This window comes from Leuresthes tenuis, unplaced genomic scaffold (assembly GCF_036924035.1).
Source record: "Leuresthes tenuis unplaced genomic scaffold, fLeuTen1.0.hap1 SCAF_7, whole genome shotgun sequence".
In the NCBI taxonomy this organism is placed as follows: domain Eukaryota; kingdom Metazoa; phylum Chordata; class Actinopteri; order Atheriniformes; family Atherinopsidae; genus Leuresthes; species Leuresthes tenuis.
In genome coordinates, this window is record NW_027325361.1 from 19,226,349 (window position 1) to 19,246,918 (window position 20,570).

At 41.6% G+C, this 20,570-nt stretch overlaps 2 protein-coding genes across 2 annotated transcripts in view; one reads left to right on the plus strand and one right to left on the minus strand.

The window, feature by feature from the left end:
• edem3 (ER degradation enhancer, mannosidase alpha-like 3) overlaps positions 1-20,570 on the minus strand; it is a 461,179-nt gene that overhangs the window by 435,727 nt on the left and 4,882 nt on the right. The window lies entirely within an intron of this gene.
• atp8b3 (ATPase phospholipid transporting 8B3) lies at positions 157-14,236 on the plus strand. Its single transcript, XM_072390276.1, has 27 exons — positions 157-181; positions 743-840; positions 993-1,106; positions 1,472-1,570; positions 2,162-2,223; positions 2,999-3,071; positions 3,203-3,273; positions 4,750-4,841; positions 4,926-5,084; positions 6,090-6,178; positions 6,268-6,461; positions 6,577-6,785; positions 7,831-7,862; positions 8,023-8,179; positions 8,491-8,679; positions 8,822-8,934; positions 9,299-9,466; positions 9,653-9,764; positions 9,860-9,935; positions 10,041-10,164; positions 11,037-11,223; positions 11,336-11,559; positions 11,651-11,734; positions 11,815-12,039; positions 12,853-12,991; positions 13,252-13,382; positions 13,714-14,236. The coding sequence occupies exons 1-27, from the start codon at positions 157-159 to the stop codon at positions 13,891-13,893; spliced, it is 3,426 nt and encodes a 1,141-aa protein (XP_072246377.1). The 3' UTR covers positions 13,894-14,236.

Below are 20,570 nucleotides of genomic sequence, written 5' to 3' on the forward strand. Positions count from 1 at the left end.
TCATGCTGTGTGCAGGTTAAGTGTTGTAACTTTGTGTAATCAGTTACAAAACTGACAAAGGTGTCTCAGTTAGTGGATATAAGCACCCATGCCATTGTGTTTTCTTCTTGATGTAGCATAACCAGAGTTTAGACACGTCCGAGTCAACACAGCATCATGGACAAGGAAAGTGTTGTGAATGGTACGTCTGTTTTGATATTTATACTTAATTTTTGTTCTTTTTACTGGCGGACTTATGTCTTGTTATTTGTCTTGCTGTATTTAATGATTCATTCTGAAGGAGGTGAAGTGTTTTGCATTGTTTAATGAAAAGCCAGGTATGTAACTGATATCATCAGTGTGCCCAACTAAATGTAATTGATCATCTCTCTTCAGTACCTTGTTTTCACAGCAGCCATTTTGAGATGGAACAGTACAGTCCACAGGTGTTACACTGATGTTAATTTGGGATGATGAGCTAAATAAAATAGAACCTCTGTTAATGTCATTAGCTACGCCTGTGTTAATTTCCGATTTAATGTGAAAATGGCTGCTGTGAAAAATAAAAAGTTTACAGATGCCGTTAGTGGATTTATTTTTGTTGCCTTTTTTTGTTGTTGCCTAGGAGGATAGAAGAAACTTGTACTTTAAATACATTTGCATATAAATACACACTGGAAAATGCGTGTGCATCCATCTTTTGCTTATGATGAAATGTCATACTTAAAGCCACTTAATGCAAATGGTCACTGAGAACTATGAGTGTACCCGACAGGCTTCACGTGGGAGGTGAGGGCGAACGACCGTCAATTCCACAAACAGAAGAAATCCTTTCTGTGCTTCCACTGGGGGCGATATGCGGTGAGTCAGTGCTTCCACCAGGCATACTGACAGCTGTTTCCATGCAGAAACAATTAGACACAGGTTAATAAGACGATATGTGCCATATTAATGTCCCTGTGCTTCCTGCTGTTGCTCTGTAACCATTTGTTTCCCATCTTTTTGGTTACCAGGACAATGTGGTGCGCAGCTACAAGTACTCCCTCCTGACTTTCCTGCCACTGACGCTGTTTGAACAGTTCCAGCGAGCAGCTAATCTCTACTTCCTCCTCATGGTGGTGTTGCAGGTCTGGTGAAGGCTCTGTTGTCTCTTACTGTTTTCACATAATTAGAATGTTGTTGTTTTTTTTAAATCGCATGCTGTATGGTGCTCAGCTTTAGCCTTTGACACAGTATTTAGTTTGGAAGATGCAAACTTAGTCTCAAGCCTCAGGAGTTATGCTGTCGGTGACACACTGGTTACATTACACCTTGTAATTTCACATAGTATCTGTGGCATAAACCTGTTGAAGTAATGACCAGGAATATTTTTTCCCCCCTTTTTTCAGCCTTTAAGTTTCTTTGCATGAGTAATAAACCCTGTGATGATATTGCCTGTGTGAACACGTTTTTTGCAGCATTTTTGATTCTTGTTTTCTCTCGTGCTTTCTAGTGTATCCCTGCTATCACATCCATACCTTGGTACATCACCATCATCCCGCTGCTCCTCGTACTCTCTGTGAGGGGGCTTAAAGACCTCGCCAGCGACATGGTGAGACAACCTGTCACTTCTCCCCTTCTAAGTCTCAGCTGCATTTACCCGGTCACACAGTTGCACGAGCTCAACACAAACACTGCACATATGACTAGCATAATACATGCATTTATGCTCTCGGCACTTAAGCATGTATAAGCTCCCTTTTCTCTCCTTCATTGTCCTCATTGACTCCTTGTCCTCTCCTCATTGACAAAACCAGTCATCCTCATAGCATTAATTTTCTCTCCTATCATTAAGGCTTTTCCTTTTAAATGCAGGCGTGATGTTTTGCATGGAGAATTCTCTGGTTAAGTGCATCACTGAGTTATGGTCGTTAACAGCTCTGGGTGAAATGCTTGCTTGACCCCTCTCTATTGACTAATCATTTAGTGGAGGGTGTAAATCTCCCAGCTGGTGTCACTGTAGAGCCCCATAATGGCATCTCTCCTTTTCCTTTCTACTGCTCAGCCTTTCATGGCCATCCTCGCTCCCTCTCACATGCTCCCTGTCCATCATTCTCATCCCTCCTCCTTGTCACCTGTCTCTATCGCTTCTCTAATGCTTTTTTTTCACTTTTTTTTCTGTCTGCCTCCGTCTCTGATTCAGGCAAGAAGACGCTGTGACTCTGAGATTAACTCCCGACCCTGTGACGTACTCATCTCCCAGAGGTGAGGACAAAGACAGTGGTTTATTCTCACAGGAGTCAGCACAGCTCCACTGTGAAATAGTCCACTAATGAATCTCTAATGAAGTGTGAATCAGTGAAGTCCCTAGATAGTCTTTTCATGAATTAGAGCAGAGTAAAATTACGAAGTATTTTCCTAATTCATCAGGGAACAATGACTGACCTCTTGATGACATATTTGCTAATCCTCAGATATTCTACCTCAGTCTGTTTCTGAGAATGTTCATTTTAAGGTTGTTATGCCTTTTCTTGACAAATACTAGACAACTGGACTAATGTGTGTAATCATGGCTTTCCTGGAAATTGTGGTAAATGCAAGCGAGGCACAATCCATATCACAATAATGCATCCTTTGTCACCATTAAAATGTAGTATTTGTTATTTTTGTTATTAAACTGAGATGTTACCAAACATTTCTATTACTCTATTCATCAGCAATCAGCGACTGTATGCACACATTGAAAATAAGCATTCCCATGTTTATTAAAAGTTAAAAAAAAAGTGAAAGGAAAAGCTTCTCATAAAAAGCAATCGTCTTTTTTTTCTTTAGTGAATTCATTTCCAGCCTGTTTTTCGCTTTGAGTTGTGCTTTTTGTCAGGATTGTGATTACCTGATTCTGCTTTCAATCAAGATTCAAGTATATCTACTATCACTTTTAATCTATTCAACAAATTGGTTGAATTTGTCAAGCAAATTGTATAAAAATTGATTTTTTTTCTCCCCCAAATGCTCATTCTTTATCTGTTCTCTCGCTCAGTTTCAACACAGCACAGTGGAAAGATCTGTGTGTGGGAGATGTGCTGCGGCTCCACAAAGGCCAAATCATCCCTGTGAGTCCCCAAATTCATGAAACAAAGAAATTAGAAGCATTTTTTGCACAAATTATTTGTCAACGTCGTTGGAGTGGGATGAGATGCAATAAATCTCCTTCTCGGTATTGCTTTTCTTTCTTTCTTCTCAGGCCGATCTCCTCCTTCTATGCAGTTCAGAACCTCACAGTCTGTGTTATGTGGAGACTTCTGATATAGATGGGTAAAAAAAAAAACATCTAACCAATCTGTTCAAGGATACATTGAATAATGTTATGAAAATAGATTCCAGAAATAATTGTGTACATGTATACGCTCTAATTCTAGTGTACATTTTCTGTGGTATATTTATATTCTGTCCCCCTCCTTCAAAAATCATGTTTTTAACCTTAGACATATCATCAGTAAATATCTACTTTGAATCTGCAGAGTACAGCCAACAGTATCAGAAAGGCGACATCAGACAGGCTGTATGTTACATCTGGAACATTGAAGGAACCTCCCCTCACTACTTGCTAGATTGGGTTGTGCAGCTAATTTATATGCGCTTTGAGGAACCAAAGGAGGAATCAGCCAGCAAGCGCCATGAGAAGTTGGCACAAGCTTGGTGGAGAAGTTGCCAAAGATGTTAAACTGTGACATACGTGGATTGACTTTACTTTATCAGGAGATGTTGCAATTTCCCATCAAAATACCAGAGAAGTTGTGTCTGCAGTCTTTATTTTGAGGATTAGCCAATCAGATTAAAAGATAGCTGTGTTTTGCCATCTAACTAGTTTGGAGACTGATGCTGTTCCAGCCATTCATCCAGAAGACATTGCGAATACAAGCAGATGTGTCAGTCAGCTGACAAGTTTATTTTTCTAATTCGTTATCTCTCATTATAGTGATTTTTGCACCGAAGCCGTCAGTGCTTAGCCCTCCTCTGGCCGGGACTCATCGCTCTAGAGGCCCATGCTGACTTGCCAGCACCCAGGTCTCACTGTCTCTTTTCCTCTGCCCAGCACTGAGGACCAAGCTGTGGCAGTCATCCAAGAGCTTGGTGCTCTGGTGGCTCGAGGTCAAGAATCGCTATCAAGAGTGGGGCAATAAGATAACCATTAGAAAAACAAACTTGAATAATATGCCTGTTTGTGGTTGTGTGTTTCCCAAAGACAAAGCTGGCCATTGTTCGAGAGGGTTCAGTCAAAATGGGGCTGCTTTTCAAGTATTTAGCTAAAACTGAGGGAGTGAGTACAAAAGGGTGCTGCTGTGAAAACCCATTAATATTAGCTGCTGGAGTGGGGCTTGAAAGTAAATAATACAACATTGAAAACACTTTCACACAAAACTCATACAAATACAGAAACCCTGCAAGCAAAAAAAAAGAGAAACGTTTTCAGGGGACAAAAACATTTGGGACATGGTTGTTGTTGGCTCTGTGACTTGTTAAATTATGGGACTTTTTGTCAGTTGATTTGGAAAATTAGCCAGTATTTAAAGCATTTTAGAACAATTTACAGATGTGACATCCTTCTTGATAATTTCTATATGCTCCTATTACCTGTTACTGCACTGCTCACAGCAGTAGACGTCAATAAGTGAGCTTGTAAACCTACAAGATTAAGAATTTGTGATTGTGGCCTATATATTTTGTTAGCCTTTTTATCTAGTCACATGTTATCTGTTGAACATTAACTGTGTAGTTTTCCTCATTCAGAGAGACAAACCTCAAGTACCGTCAGGCACTCAGTCCTACGCACAATGAGCTGACCTCTCACCCTTCAGAAGAGGCCCTCGGAGCCTTTGATGGTGAATAAATGTTTTTATTAAGATGCAGAGTCCACATTTTAAAATAGAGCAAAATTAAACTACTGTATATCTTTTACTGTACAGGTGTTGTGCTCTGTGAGGAACCCAACAACCGCCTGTACACCTTCAGAGGTCAGCTGCAGTGGCAGGGAGAGTGTTTTCTCCTGGACAACGAGCACATCCTCCTGAGAGGAACAGTCCTGCGCAACACAGACTTTGTCTACGGCTTGGTCCTTTACACTGGTAATGGTTGAAGGATGTTTTCAGTTTAAAGAAATAGATATGATCATGAGTTTCTGTGGAATTGCTATGTCTGTGGTATGTTGCAGATTGGTGTAAAGATCCACTAATTGTTGACAAATGGGTTCCAGCCACTGTTACACAGTTCTATTAAACATAAAAAAAATGATGCAAATATTATGAAGAAAATGTCCTCTTAGAGGTATATGATAACAGAAATAAAACTATTAAAAAATGCTATCAGACCATCTATCTTCACAGCACCATGCACTGTGGGCCCTGCTTGCTTCAATGACAAATTTTATTATGTGGATTATAGTCTACTGCTAATAATGGCACTAAGTGGCTAACTCTCGCAGCTGTGTCTTAAATATGGGGGTTTTACTGTCTGAGAGATTACAGGCTCCTCCTGTCCTTTAAGTAATCATTGATCGGATATTACTGGACGAGGCAGAGGTGCCATGTGACCCTTTCAGTTCTGGTTAAACAGATCAATAGATCAAATTCTTACAGAGATGAGTTTTATGCCTTTCATCATAAATTGTCTACTATTTTGACCCCAGTTTAACTCGATTATAAATTCTATCCTGCCTCACACTTGACATCACCTACTTTAAGTTTACCAGGTTCAAAGTTGACGTATTACTGCTGTATTAGGACTTAGTTGAAATCACTTTCCTGCCCTTTAACGCTTTTGTCATTTTTACACATGAGGTTCACAGTCTTTAAACAGTTTACGTGAGATTGAGACAACATCTCTGGAAAAGTGAATGCCATACTTTATTGATCCCTGCAAAGGAAAGTTCTGTCTTCCCCTGGCCTCCGCGCCAGGGTCAGATATCCCTTGAGGGTGTAGAGGATTTAGCATTTTGCTCTAGGGCACATCAGCAGAGGCCTGCTGACACGGGGGCTTGAACTCTCACCCTCTGGCTGTGGGATGGTCTTCTAACTTACTCGATGGGGCCGCTGTAGTGAAAGCAGCTAATTGTAATTTTTTTTTTGTGCCAGGCGCAGACACCAAGATCTTGAGAAACTGCGGGAAACTGAGAGTGAAGAGGACTCAAATGGAGGAAGTTTTCAACAAAGTGGTGATCGGGGTGAGTGGGTGAAGGGCAGGGGGATGACAGTTTGAGACATCTCTGGGAGTTGTTATAACACAGTCTGTTTCTATATTCTGAACTTCTAGATTGTCTTGTCTGTGTTGCTGGCAGCTCTGCTCCTTGCCATCGGCAGTGGTGTGTTCTCAAATCAGGTCATGAGCCAGACGGGGGTTCTGTCTCCTCTGGTGGTTAACGGCAATCCAGCCTACACCGGATTCCTCGTCTACTGGAGCTACATCATCCTTCTCAGCCCAGCCATGCCCATAGCGCTCTACATCTCGTTAGTTTCATCTACAGTAATGCAATTATCAGTGAAAGGGAAGGGAGGAAGAAATACATATAAGACCGCGCATAACTTTAGTTACCGTGTCCACTCTGTGTATGTGTGTCTGCAGGTTTGAGGTGATCCACACAATCCACAGCCAGTTTATTGGCTGGGATTTGGAAATGTATTGGCAGCAGGCAGACAGACCAGCCCAGGCCAGGAATACTTCACTAAATGAGGAGCTCGGCCAAGTGGGTTACCTGCTGAGTGACAAAACTGGGACACTAACCCAGAACCATTTGCTCTTCAGACAATGCTGCATAGCAGGGGAGATCTTTGGTAACAATAACAAGCATTCTGTTTTCTCCTGAAACGGTCAAACTATTTCCTTTATCAAAAACTACTTTTTTTATGTGATGTTTTAATTTACCAGTCTTACATAAACACACACAAAAAAATGGTACTGCTACTACATTTAAGTGTCTTTTTGTTCATACTAAACAGGCAATCTTCAAACACTTTTTTTTATGTATCGATTTATTTTTCTCATACATTGGCTTTCAATTACAAGTTACAACAAATGAATGTGCTCACGAGTTTCGATTTTACATGGCATGAAGTAGGTTTTTGCGTCATCCTTGGAGTCCTATCAGGAAGTGGTCGTGCAAAGTATAAAGCCAAGACAAGCAAAATAAGGGTTTCTACTCTCAGACTCTAAGTTTAAGATTTTATAAGCTAGAAACTCATTGATATGGAACTACCATGATAGAAAAATGTCTTACAATCGACTCATAAAGTTTCTGATTCTTCGGTGGGTAAATTTGTGAAAAAAGCCACAAGTTGACATTTTTTTTCCAATCGTTGTGAATATAAAGTAAACAAGTAAAAGCTATAATAATGTTGCGTCTTCAGCATCACAGACCATAAGACTGTTTAAAGTTACAAGACTGATTACTTTGAACTACTTTAGAATACAGTTTCTTGTAATCTTACTAACAGACTTTTGATAATGAGCAAAGTTTTCTCTGTCTTACAGTGGAATAGATTTTGCTCTTGAGAAAAGAAAACTCATAGAAATGTCTCTCAATCCTCTAGAGGGACAACCAGAGACCCTTAACATGCTCATATGCAACAACCGTCTAGCCATCTACTAAATATTTAACACTGTCCATTGCCCATGGAAGACAAACTGTAACTGATACCTTGTTAAAATCACATCAACCATATGTTGTATGTCTGAGAGACTTCCTGGTTCGGCCCATAAATCTGCATGCTTTTTCATTCATCATTTAAAAAAAGAATACTCTTGAGAATATCCTTAATGTATTTTACCTCCATTTGCAATACTTGTTGCTCGTGATTAATATCTCGATTTCTTTATTAGGAAACGCATCCGTCAGGGCAGAGGACGTAGAGGTACCCTATACTTACACTCTAACCTGCATCTTTAAACTGTTTTGTACATGTGTGTTTCCGACCCACTTCCAAGATATTCTGCAAATTCTCCCTTGAGTTGAATACTGTGTCAGTGCACACGGACATTTGGCGCTCTATCTTTTTCCCTTTGTTTGTGCAGCCCATGGATTTAAGCTGGAATCCACTCTCCTGCGGTGGCCTGTACATGTCAGCTCCCAGGCTTGTGGAGAAGCTCAGAGTACAGCAGTGTCCCCACAGCAGGCAGTTCGTCACGGCACTGGCTGTGTGTCACACTGTCATGGCAGAGTGGAGGAAAGGTGACGCTGTGTGTCCATATTACATGTAATTCATAAAATAAAACTCTTATCAGTGGTCAATTCTAAGCCAAGAGCTGACCGATGATTTGATATTTATTAACATGCTGTCTGATTCATTGTGTTTTAGTATTTTGCTGATAAGATAGTTGCTGATAAGTTTCTGTAAAGGTCCAAATATTGTAATTAACATTAAGTGAATTGTCCATTGTTAACAAAGAGAAAGTCCCTCAGACATAATAACACACATCTCTGAGTGTCTGTCACAATTCCTATGTTTATTTTCACCTTGTGCATTGGACACGTTCCCCCAGAGACTCCAGTTTACCAGGCAGCCTCCCCAGATGAGGAAGCTCTTGTTGGTGCAGCCAGGGAGCTGGGCTGGGTCTTTCTGTCAAGGACAAGAGACTCTGTTGTTGTCTCAGAGCTGGGTGTCACTTGCCAATATCAGCTGCTTGCACTGCTGGACTTCACCAGCAAAAGGAGACGGATGTCAGTTCTAGGTGAGAGTGGCCCTCTTAACACACTCTGATATCTTAGCTTTTCTGTTTGTCTCAAATAGGCTTATTTAAACTCATAACTTTGGCTTACATAAAACAATGTTTTCTCACCTTTTAAAAAAAAAAATCCTTTTATTTCTGTCAGTCCGTGAACCTGACGGTGGGTTAAAGTTGTACTGCAAAGGGGCAGATATTGTGATTCTGGAGAGACTGCAGAAGGACTGTCCATATCAGGAAAGCACTGAAAAAGCTCTGGAGGTAAAGTACTGTACTTTACGTTTGGACATAATCAGGCTGACTTCAGTCGCTGCTGTCAGCTTTCATTATGCCTAGGCAAACCAAACAAGCAGGATTTTTTGATGTGATTATCAAAATTTTTAACACACTTTGTAGACTATTTATAGACTAACTAAAAGTTTCTGATTGATGATCACTTCGTTTGTCCAGAAAGATTCATGTTCGTCATCTCAGGTTTAGTCCTACTGAGATAGTTGTGTTATCCCTGTCCTGACAGAAATGTTTATCGCGTCTTCTTTCTGTTGATCCTTCATTTCTGCCTCAAAGATCACTCAGTGAATAATGTGCAGCCTTTCAGAAACCATATAAACTCATCTTCTGTCAGTTGTTTGCTGAGGCCTGTCTGAGGACACTCTGTGTTGCGGTTCGATCTGTCCCTGAAGCATTGTGGGAGCAGTGGAGTAAAACTCTGGCTCTGTCTGCTGCCATGGCGACCTGTGAGCGTGACACACTGCTGGAGAAACTGTATAATGAGATGGAGAGAGACCTGCAGGTGGGCTCTTCCTGTGTTTGATTGTATGTGCTGATTGTCAATCCTCCATTTAAAAGCAGTATTGCTGGTCAGTGGCACAGCATGACCAATACTTCATCTTTTTGTGAAATCACCTGTTTTTCTCTTTGTTAATTCTTTAATAAAGTGAACATCTTGTATAAATGCTAAAAAGATATACATTTGTAGCTTCTAGGGGTGACAGCAATAGAGGACCGGCTTCAGGAGGGAGTTCCTGAGACTATTGCTCTTCTCCAAGAGGCTGGGATTAAAGTATGGGTACTGACTGGAGACAAAAAAGGTAATGTCACATGCAAGCGGGCATGTTCTCGTTTTGAATACCGTATCACAGTGGTTTGTTAGGGTTTTTTTCTCCCTCCTTAACTGTGCTCGTAGAGACTGCGGTGAATATTGGATACTCTTGCAAACTACTGGATCCTGATAGCAGACTCTTGGAATGGCAGGAACTGAGGTTAGCAATGATAAAAAAAAAGAAGAATGAATAAACAAATGCTCAAAAGCACTCACTAGACAAACTCACACCATCAAATTGATCTGTGTTTGTTTGCTCATATAGACAGATACTCCAATCGCCAGACCCCGGGGTCAGTTTTCTCAAGACCAGGCAGACAGAGCTGTGGGCTGCACACAAGGAGACGGTCAGAGCAAAGACTTCTGTGGTCCTCACTGGAGATGAGCTGGTAAACACCAGGCTGCGCAGTAAATAGATAACATATAAAGTTTTGAAAGTGGACAAATATCTTGTGTAGTTTGTGCAAGGTTATGTCTTATGAAAATTTGTTTTGTTTATGTCGGAAACATCGAGAGACCAGTCGACTTCACTGTTCTCTTTGAGATAAAGAACAAGACAGTATTAGTGTTGGTGAGAGTTTTTAGGCTGCTTTTTTTTCTTTTTTTTTCAGAAATTGTATTTACTGACAGAAGGTGTCTTAAAGACCTCAGAAGCCAATTTTCTTATCACTTTCTTATTCTGTCAAAGTTGGAAAAGCTTTGGTTTTCTCACCAACTTTTTGGTGCTGTTCACTAGTTATTGTTTAGAAGTGAATCATCAGATTAATGTTAATCTTTATTGCCTTAAACATTTAGCATTTGAGGGGTTTGTCCCATCCCTCTTCTCTTCTTCTCTCTAGTTTACTTACATCATTGTGGGCTTGTGGACAAATGCAAAAACTAAATATCAACATGTAAAAATCATTTGAATAAAGCTAGTATGTCTCCTAGCGCAGTATAAATCATTGACATTGTTTTAGCAGGAAATTATCAGCTCTGAAACGCCATAACAAATATCTCAAAACTACCTTTTTTCATTGTTTGGCCAGACTCTGGTGCTTAGGTGATATATAGCAGTGTTTCAATCCTGGTCCTCAATCCTTCTGCAGAGCTTAAATACCTGAGCCATTCATTTGAATCAGGTGTGCTGGAGCAGGGAAACAAGGAAAACATGCATGCCTTGAGGACCGGGATTGAGAAACACTGATATATATCACTAGATAAATCAAACAAAGCATACACTTTCACAGGGATTTAGCTTCTTGTTGGTGTTTTACCCCAGGCAGAGTTTGACCAAAGACCAGAATGGGGGGCCTCGTTCATGAGCCTGGCCGAACAGTGTCATTCTGTGTTGTGCTGCCGTGTAACACCTGCACAGAAGGCTGAAATCGTCAAGTTGGTCAGGAAACACACCAGCTCAGTGACCATGTCCATCGGTGATGGTGCCAATGATGTAAACATGATCAAGAGTAAGTTTGGTAAAATGAAAAGAAGAAAGAGTAAATGTTTGTAAAGAAGACATTTGATTAATTGTGGTGCTCATATTGGCGTATTGATCTGTGTTGTGCTCCCTGACACCAGCTGCTCATGTTGGAGTGGGACTGGTTGGTGTAGAGGGGGGTCAGGCGGTGCAGAATGCGGACTTTGGCTTGTCCCAATTCAGGTTTTTGCAAAGGCTGCTGCTCGTGCACGGTCGCTGGTCCTATCGCCGCATTTCCTTCTTCCTGCGCTACTTTCTGTTTAAGACCTGTGGTTTTGCTCTTGTGCATATATGGTTCGGCTTCTTCAATGGCTTCAGTGCTCAGGTTAGAAACATCTCGATAAAGCTGAATTGCATAACTCCTTAAAACCCCACTATGATCTGCAGTTGATCTTCACTGCCTATTTCTCCCACAGTCTCTGTATGAGACATGGTTCATCGCTCTCTACACCGTCTTCTACACGGCAGCACCAATTATGTGCGTGGCCATTTTTGAACAGGTCAGTCAGTGGTTTTTAATTACAACATCATCATGTAAAGATTTAAACCCAATAGTGAAGGCTATACCTTTGTGTTGAAGGATGTGAGTGCAGAAAGCAGCCTGAAATTACCTGAGCTGTACAAGTGTGGACAGACACAGGAACTCTCCAGCCCTATGAAGTTGTCTTTGTGTCTCGTGTATGCTGTCTACACGTCGCTCGTCCTCTTCTTCATCCCATTTGGAGTTTTCTACGACACAGCCTTTGACTACCAGACAATGGCAGTCGCTGTCGCCATGGCAGCCACCTTCGCCGCAACAATTGAGGTCAGTTTGTTTTACTTGTTTCACAAGTAAAAGAGACCTTCTGTAACTTATAACCGGATATTTTACTCTCTTTTGACACTTCAGATTCTAATAATAATTAATTTTATTAAGTGATTATACTGATTTGAAAATCAAACATGTTAGGAAGAATTGTTATTATTGCATTAATGAAATTGGCTAATCCACATGTAAATATCTCTTGATGTCCTTTAGTCTGAATTGAATTGCAGACATTAAAATGTTTTCTGTGGACAACTTTAAATTTTTCCATTATTTCTGCATATTGTTTACCACATCAGGTGGGAAAAGCTTCATTCGAAGGAATCCTAAGAGTGCAACTGCAGAAACACATGACTAGCAATTTGTGACGGGAATCAAACTGATCGAATTGTGTAGATGATTAAAACAAATCACACTGTAGCACAAAAACTTTGTGCAGTAAATAAAGGAGCTAGCTTCCAAAGGTTTCCCAATGCCATCAGTGATCGACCACAAGGGAACCCTTTGAGAACAGAACTTGAAGACGGAATCTCTTGTTGTCATAGACATACATTCACATGCTTTATTTTCTTTTTTTTTTTTAGGCCAAATTCTGCATTATGTGCAACAGTCATGAATTATCAAAAATTGTTTGCTAATGTGCTTACATTTTGGGCTGCTTATACCACTCTACTGTGCTGTGATATTCTAAATTTAAAAAGTGAAATGAAAAAAAAAAAAAATATATATATATGTTCTATCCTAATACCCACCTTACTGTGAGCCCACATATAGCATTAATTTACCTCTGATGACAGTGTTTCTTTTTGACAGATTGTGCTGATGACCAGATACTGGACAAAGTTCAGTGTAGCAGCTGTGTGTGTCTCTGTGCTGCTGTTCTTCATCTGCACCAGGATCACCCACAGCACTCAGCTTTTCCAGAGATCACCCAGTGACTATTTCTTTCTCGGTACATTTCTACTCATTTGAGAGCATCCCCAATCTTTCATTACCTTTTCCTCTGCAGTTATGTTGCTCTATAGGCTAAGGCCATTTTAACGACTGTAAATTAGTGCCTAATTACAGCCAAACGGAGACCAAAAGCATGCAGGCAAACGACAAGAAACATCCGTCGCAGTTGTTTTTTCATGTTGAAGAAATGAATAATCTTTATGTCCTCTTCCTGTGAATATGTTTGATTGTTCTGTTTTGTTTTATTATTTTTACCAGGGGTGTCCAATAAAGCCTTTATCGATCCCGCTGTGTGGCTCACGGCTTTGCTCACTGCCTGGACAGCTGTATTGCCCTCATTCGCTGTTCTCGCCCTCAATGTCATTCTCACCGTCCATCACAAACACAAGGTGAGGTATATACGTGTACATTTGTGCTTGTTAAACAAATTAAACCAAGCTTTACTTGTTTACAAAGACATACTTCTCAAAGGCCTAAGATAAGACTGCAGCTTTTTTGTAGCTTTCTGGATTATACAATTCACTTGAAATACGTTAGATCAGATCCACCGGGTGTGGATCGCTGGACCACATTTTCGATGATAACTGCTAGCAGCTGCCGTAGCAAACAATTAAGTGTTTATCTTGAAAGTTAAATAGTTTAGATATTCATATTGTGGACATTGTGAAAAAAGACGTTCTGAACTGGGTTTGATAAAAGGTCATTCTCGTTGTGATGTAGGTCCACATCACATCCCCTCAACCAGTGGAGCTGAGGTCAAAGTTCAGAAGAGGAACATCTCTCCGCCGGTCATCTTACGCCATCTCTCAGGGGGCCGGGCCTGGACGTGTCATCACCTCGGCGACATCCATCCGCAGCACAGAGCTGACAATGGGCAAGAAGGTGACTTCAAGTAGCTGATTCACAAGGCCACTGACCGTGTACAAAATGCATGAGCCATTTTATTTCTATTTTTTTACTTGAAAATATTTGATCATATTGATTATTCCTGCACCATGGAAATAAAAAAAAACAACATGTTACGTTTCTGTATCTTAAAAATGATGTTCTTGCTACTCTTCATTGAACCATCACACTACTGAATGGCTTCCAATAAAATTAATTCTGCAATATGAAAACTGTGTTCTGCCCTATAAATCTTGCTGACTGCCTTTACACTGACAGTTCACCTCTTTTTGAATGTCTTGGATCTTGTGTAAAATTCAAATTTCCCTTTGTTGTAGATCAAACCAAATGCAATAAACCGACAGCGCCTCTTTGTTTTACAATTGTTTTATTTGTTAATTTATTTCAAAACACGCAATTTACCCATATTATCCTTTTAAGTTTTTATTTTTCTGTAACAGTTATTACTCAGATTTTTTTCCTTCTCAAGAGTCTCAACTAGAGTGAAACTAAAAGTCCTCCACAGGCTCTCCGGCTTCTGCAGTGGGAGGAGGGAAGAGAGGCTTTCTGATCAGACGTGAGTGGGTTTTTTTTCCCCCGTTTCCATGTGGGTGAAGGTGCGTATGTGTGTGTGTGTGAAAAGGTTTACACCAGGCTATGTGTATGTACATGTGTGTGTTTAAGTGCAAGACGTGGAATGTCCACATGGCCGGTAAATCACAGGACCCGTAGAGCAGCCTGGAGAGCTAAACATTGTCTTCTAGGTTTGGCAGCCAGATTGTCATACCTCTGATTTTATCTTTGGTTTCAACAAACACTCTCAAAAGGCAGACTCACCCTCTCCAGCATGTGCCTGTGTCTGTTTGTGTGTCTGTCTGTCTGTCCAAGTGCAATATAAGCCACCATCTCCAGACGACTTTGTAAACTTAAGTAGGTACAATGTAAGTGTCTTTGCATTGATTGTGGCCCTTCCTTGGCGCTGGGGACAAAGACAGTCAAACATTGTAGGAAAATGGAGCCATGAGCGGGGAGGATCAGCTTGAAAACATCAGCACAGACTCCATTTTGACGTCAGTGGCAGTTTGGGGCGTTCATGTAAAGCTGTGTGACATCAGTGTGGTGAAACGAGGGGGGGGCTGTAGTGCTCTTCTCTCCCCAGCCACTCTCTTCAACAAACCCCGAGTGACTGGGGTCGCTCCGCCCTCACTCGGCTCGTGACATGGGTGGGAAGAGCGGAGGTGGAGGAGGTTGAAGTGTGAGTGTTGAAATGTGGAGGGGGTTGAGGGTTATACACTCTGACCCAGCAGCAACGATTAAGATTGGGGGGGTCAGGTGTTTGCATAGTTCTCTGTGCAAAAGCCACCAACCGGAGCCATTTTTATTCCTCGCGGCTGGTTACATCATCATTAGATTAGCAGGAAATTGTGGTGGATGATGGGAAACATGGTCTTTGCACCACAGCTCTCTTTTGTTGTGCTCCAGCGCAATGACAGGAGTTTAGGCAGAGTGAGAAGTGAAGAGGTGAGGGTAGGAATTTGGTTGGTTCTGACTTTTGGTTTTGTGTTTGGCAGGGATGGGATGAGTGTGTCTGAGTGAGTGGGGGCAGTGGGGCAGTCGTTTGGCAGTCACACACTACAGCTCGTCTCGATTCAGAGAGCCTCTTTTCCCATGATTTTGCTCTTTCGTCCTCCCCTTCCTCCTCCCCACTGGCCTGCCCTCTCTCTACCTTTTTTCTTGTTTTGAAACTGATTGTCTTCTACCATCACAAAGACACTTGGTTCTGATTGATTAACAGGTAACAGAAGAGGGAGAGCACAGTGTGACTGGGGGTGTCTACATCAGTCCCATTGGCAACCTTTCCAAACCAACTGTGAAATGACACACACACATATGCTGTTTGACAGTAAATGCCGACGACATCTCAGGTCGGACGATCAGTTGCCACTTGGTACTGTGGTTGGTTGGTCGGTCAGTCAGTAAGAAATGCTTTCAAATTTTTGCATGACAAATATTGCAACCCATAGTAAAGAAACATAAAATAGAAAACACTTTGCCTTCCACATAGGTACAAATGAACACATATACAGAGATTGAAGAAAAGCGTGTCGACAGACATACATGTATATTCAAGGCCACTCGGGTCTGTGTGTGTCCCTCTGATTAACTCCAAGTAAACAGCCCGTCTTTGGAAAAGCAAGACACACTTTTCAGGACCCGAGCGTGGACCACAAGCTGAGGAATGAAGATAGAGCGGTATTGATTGGGAGGAGAGGAGTTTGACCTCCCCCAGCACACACTGCCCCCTACTGTCTGGATTTATATACATCAAAGAAACATGGGGAAGAGGGGAAGGGTTGCAACAACACATGCACACAACCAGTGAATCCAACAGTGACGGAAATTCTAAAAACAAAGACCCCTCCAACGCCTAAAACCCAAATCCTCCCACCCTTTTTTTTTTGTTTATTTTGATAACCAAAATATCCCCCACCCCTTTGCCACCCACTCCCAAGTCTTTCCATCCTCCTCCTCTCCCCACAAAATCACAGGTCATTCCTGTTGGTTTCTATACAGTTATACAATATCCATGCACAAAAGAAAAAAAGCGCACCTTCTTCTCAATCGGAGGTGCTGGTCTTTAATATTCTAAGAACATCAGGAGCACTTGAACACACCCAGGAACCTTCAAAAGTAACTGTGAAACTTCTTCTTTTTTTTTTCTTTCAGAGAAAAGACAACTTAAAGGCAGAAGAAAGCTAACAATGAATATAAGTTTTTTCCTCCTTTGGTTTAACATCAAATTTTTGGTTTATAATTTAGGTCAAATTATATTTGTGTTCTTTCTCTTTTGTTTTTTTTTCTCTTTGAATGTAGTGAGAGAGATTTGAACGAAACATCTAAAGCCTGGCTCTCTCCACTCTTGCCTTCTCTTTTGTCTCTTCTTTTCTCAGTTAACCCTCCACAGAAACATTCACAATGTCTTTTCCTTTATGAAAACAGTAAGTACATGCCGTAGCAAAAACAAACGAGAGAACGTACGAGAAAAATAAGCAAATAAAAGGAATTTAACAGTATAAAGCTTCAAGTCACAAGTTCCAAAACTAACTATCATAGTATCATAGTTTCATAATCATCGTTATCATTAGCAGTATTATTTTCAGTTTAAATTACATAAAGTTTACATGAAAGGTTTTTGAGGTATTTCAGAATTAATTGTCAACACATGCCTACCGAGTCTTAGCAATAGCCAGGGGGAAATGTTGACTGGACAGACAAGGTGGAGGGAGGAGAGAGTTTGTGTCTTTAAGCTGTCAGTGAGTCTTCCACACTTTTCTAGTGCAGCCTCTGTGCTTGCACGCAGCGGACAGAGAGAGAGACATTAAGTGGTGGGATTTTACAACTGCTGCCCCGCGAGTCCTTAAAGCCGCGGCCGTCTTGCCCCCCTCTTTCTCTGTTACACAAAAATATCTCTGATGCGAGGAAGGTAAAACGGCTGAGAGATTAAGCACACCGAGCAGAGAGCAAAAAGAAAAAGGATAATTTAAATTTAAAAAGAAGAAGAAGAAGGGCTGTGAGCTAGCAGAAGATCAGTGATACAGTAACAAAGACTGACAGATTAAGGTGTAACAGAGAATTTTGCTTCAAATAAATAGTGTATAGAAAATGTTTTATAGACTTTCTACGTGATAAAGTGCTTGTATTCTAGTGTATCAAGATGGAAAGTCAATATGGGAGAAAATGCTGACACAGCCCCCACTCTGTGTCCCTCTCTTTGGCCCCCCTTTCTGTCCATCCAATTATGGGTGCATTGTCTGTGTGAGTGCTTGTTTGTAAATGTGTGTGCAGCAACATGCGTGCATCTGCATGGCTGTGCTGATGTGTGTTTGTGTGCGTGACCAGTGCAGTCCCACCCGTGGTTGAAGGGAAAAGGCACTCAACTCTGTCTGCAAGGCAGCCACCTCCTCCTATGTGGCACGATGCAGTCTGACTGCGCTGTTAGTGTGAATGTAATGTGTATGTGTATGTGTGTGTGTGTGTGGGTGTGTATAACCATTTTGGGGGAAGAAAGGGGCCCTTTTGTTTTTGGTTTGTGTCCCCCTAGGCAGTTTGCGACTGGTAGGCTGCAGTATCTTTGGTATTAGTGGCGGTTTCACAAACCACTCAGCTTAGTGAGGTAGCCACACTGGTTCTCACTACAAACAAATGTCATTTTGTCAGCTTCATACCTGGAGCTGAAACTAACTATTTACCTATGCTCACTGAACTGTATACCACAAGTCAATTGAAGCTCATCTTTCTTTGGCGACATTAACTCACTGCTTACAGCAGCATGAATATAGTCAGTGCCTCCTGATCAACTCCTATACAATGACCATTTCTTATCTAATCTGCACCGCTAATCAGACTACATTGTTGGAAATTCTACAGTTGCATCTTAAGACCAAACAGATAACTATTGAGTCCCGAGCTGTAACCCTCACCCCCACCCTCCAACAAAACATACTGAGTCAGCCAGGATGTTTGGAGGTCATGTTCCGTCCCCTGCCATTTTTCTCCATTCTTGGGGCTCAGCGTAAAGGGGGCTGAGAGTACCACAGTTCTGACATGAAATGCCAAAAGAGAGAGAGCGTTCATCATTTATCCTTTTCCTCAGCACCTCCCTGTTTTTCTTTCTCCCTTTTTCTTGTGGTAAATGTCTCCTCCAAGTCTGTATTCACACAGAATGCAAAGAAAATATGTCCATCATCAGCCTCAGTCCTTGCATCCCTCTTTTCCTTTTAAAAAGTCCTTCCTTTTTTGTCTTTGATTTATCAACAAGGTGCCTTACTTATGCACAACAGAGCACAATAGTAACAAGAAATAGAAACTTTGTGTCTATGGTACTAATTAAATACCCGCATCAATATAGAGAGGAAGAGAGAAGGGGTGAGGGGGCAATGGGGTTAGAGGGACAGAGGAGGTAGAGAACCAAAGATAGAATGAGAGATTTTCTTCTGCTTCAAAATGTGTCCCGTTATGTGTTGGAGACATTTTCTGCTGTATTTGTAACACATACCTTATGTGTGGTATCTTTGTCATTTGAGGTTTGGTTATTGTAGGCCTCTGATTCTGTTTTTCATTTCTTTTTACTAAAAAAGTATATTTTAATTCTGTTAAAAGCTGATTGTTGGCTGCTATGGCACACACTGCCTGTCATCAGTAGGGCGCACTGTAGCTGTGTGTGAACCCTAGTACCATATTCTCTGACTCACATTAAGGCAGTAAGCATTGGCACTAATTGTTGTAGCATTTTAACAGCTGAGTGTGGTGGTTAGCTTTGGGTTAGCTACTGATAACCCTTGTGTGGGGAAAACCAGAAGGTTTGCTTTTAACCATGTCTGTTGGGAAATTGTTCTCTTTTTCTTTTTTTTTCTTTTTTTTTTTGCAAACGGATGAAATGGATGGCTGACAAATGATTTGACAAAATACAAAGCCTCCCAAAATAATCTAAATCAAGCCTCAGCTGTCTCTGTCTCAGCTTTCTGTTACATTTTACTCTGTTGTACTTTTCTCTCCCCCCTTTTTTGAAGTAATTTTTGTCATTTGTGAATCTTTGTCAGATCTGAATTGCCTAAATAAATCCCTGTCTTCACTAAATCCCTGCATTTTTAGCTTTCAACGTGACCATCCCCCTCCTCCAGATTTACCAGCGCTGGTTGGACGAAGAACAACAATAGGATAATGGTTAGCTATTGATCTGTCTTCAGAGAGCTGCGAGGGCCTGAATGTGTTGTGCCATGACTTCTCCTCAGCATCTTTGTGGCTCTTCCCTCCCTCTCCTCCGCTCTGAACCCCCTTGCTCTGCTGTCAACAGCAGGGGGCACTGTTGCTCTGGCAGTGCAGGCAGGACCAGGATGGAGAGGTGTGCTGCTGCTGCTGCTGCTGCTGCTGCTGCTGTAGTGAGGCCTTTGTGTCCCCATCTCCACCGGGTACCATGTGCTCCTCTTACATTCTGCTTTTCATATGCAGCTGTAATGTAGTTGGCTGGATGCCCGAGCGTGTTGTTGTCATCGTTTGGTTCTCAGTTATTGATTTGAGGAAAAGCTCCCAGCAGAACAAAGAGCATGTCCAGACATCTCACCCGCCTCTCCTGTTGGTCAGAGAAACACAGACTCTAGGCTCAGGCTAAGAGTAACAATGACATGTCTCCCCACAGGCCTCCGACATCTGTGCAAAAAATATAACCTGGGCCTCGAAGACCTGAGTATCTCCCGCCGAGCGTCTTGAGTTTCACCTTCAGGAGGGGTCAAGGCCCCGCTCTCTCTGTCTGCATCGATTCATTTTTCAATTCATTAGTTTGCTGTATGATCAGGCTGAGCTGCTCTCTGAAATGGCTGGCCTTCAGGGAATACCTTTGGCCGAGGAATGAAGGAGACTACAAGGGGAGGGGGGGCAGAGAATTGAAGAGCCTTGTTTTGTTTTTTTGTTTTTTTTTGGTTTGTTTTTTCATAGGCGGTGTTGTTTTCTTTATGACGGCCTTGTGTGCAGGATGGGGCTCTGATAATAAGGCAATGTGCTGTTGTCTTGTCAGATTTATTGCCGTTCTTTCGCCCTTGTTGCTTCCGTATGCCGGCATAGAGGGGATGTGAGTAAGGAGGCAGACACAAAGAAGGTGAGTTGAGCAAAAAAGAAAGAGGGGGGGGAAAAAGAAA

What these genes read in the sequence shown, in the direction of transcription:
- atp8b3 (XM_072390276.1), top strand. Translation starts at nt 157, where the DNA reads ATGGACAAGGAAAGTGTTGTGAATG. An exon ending in CAAGGAAAGTGTTGTGAATG is followed by an intron (nt 182 to 742) that starts GTACGTCTGTTT and finishes GAGAACTATGAG; the next exon opens with TGTACCCGACAGGCTTCACG. An exon ending in CGGCTTGGTCCTTTACACTG is followed by an intron (nt 5,085 to 6,089) that starts GTAATGGTTGAA and finishes TTTTTGTGCCAG; the next exon opens with GCGCAGACACCAAGATCTTG.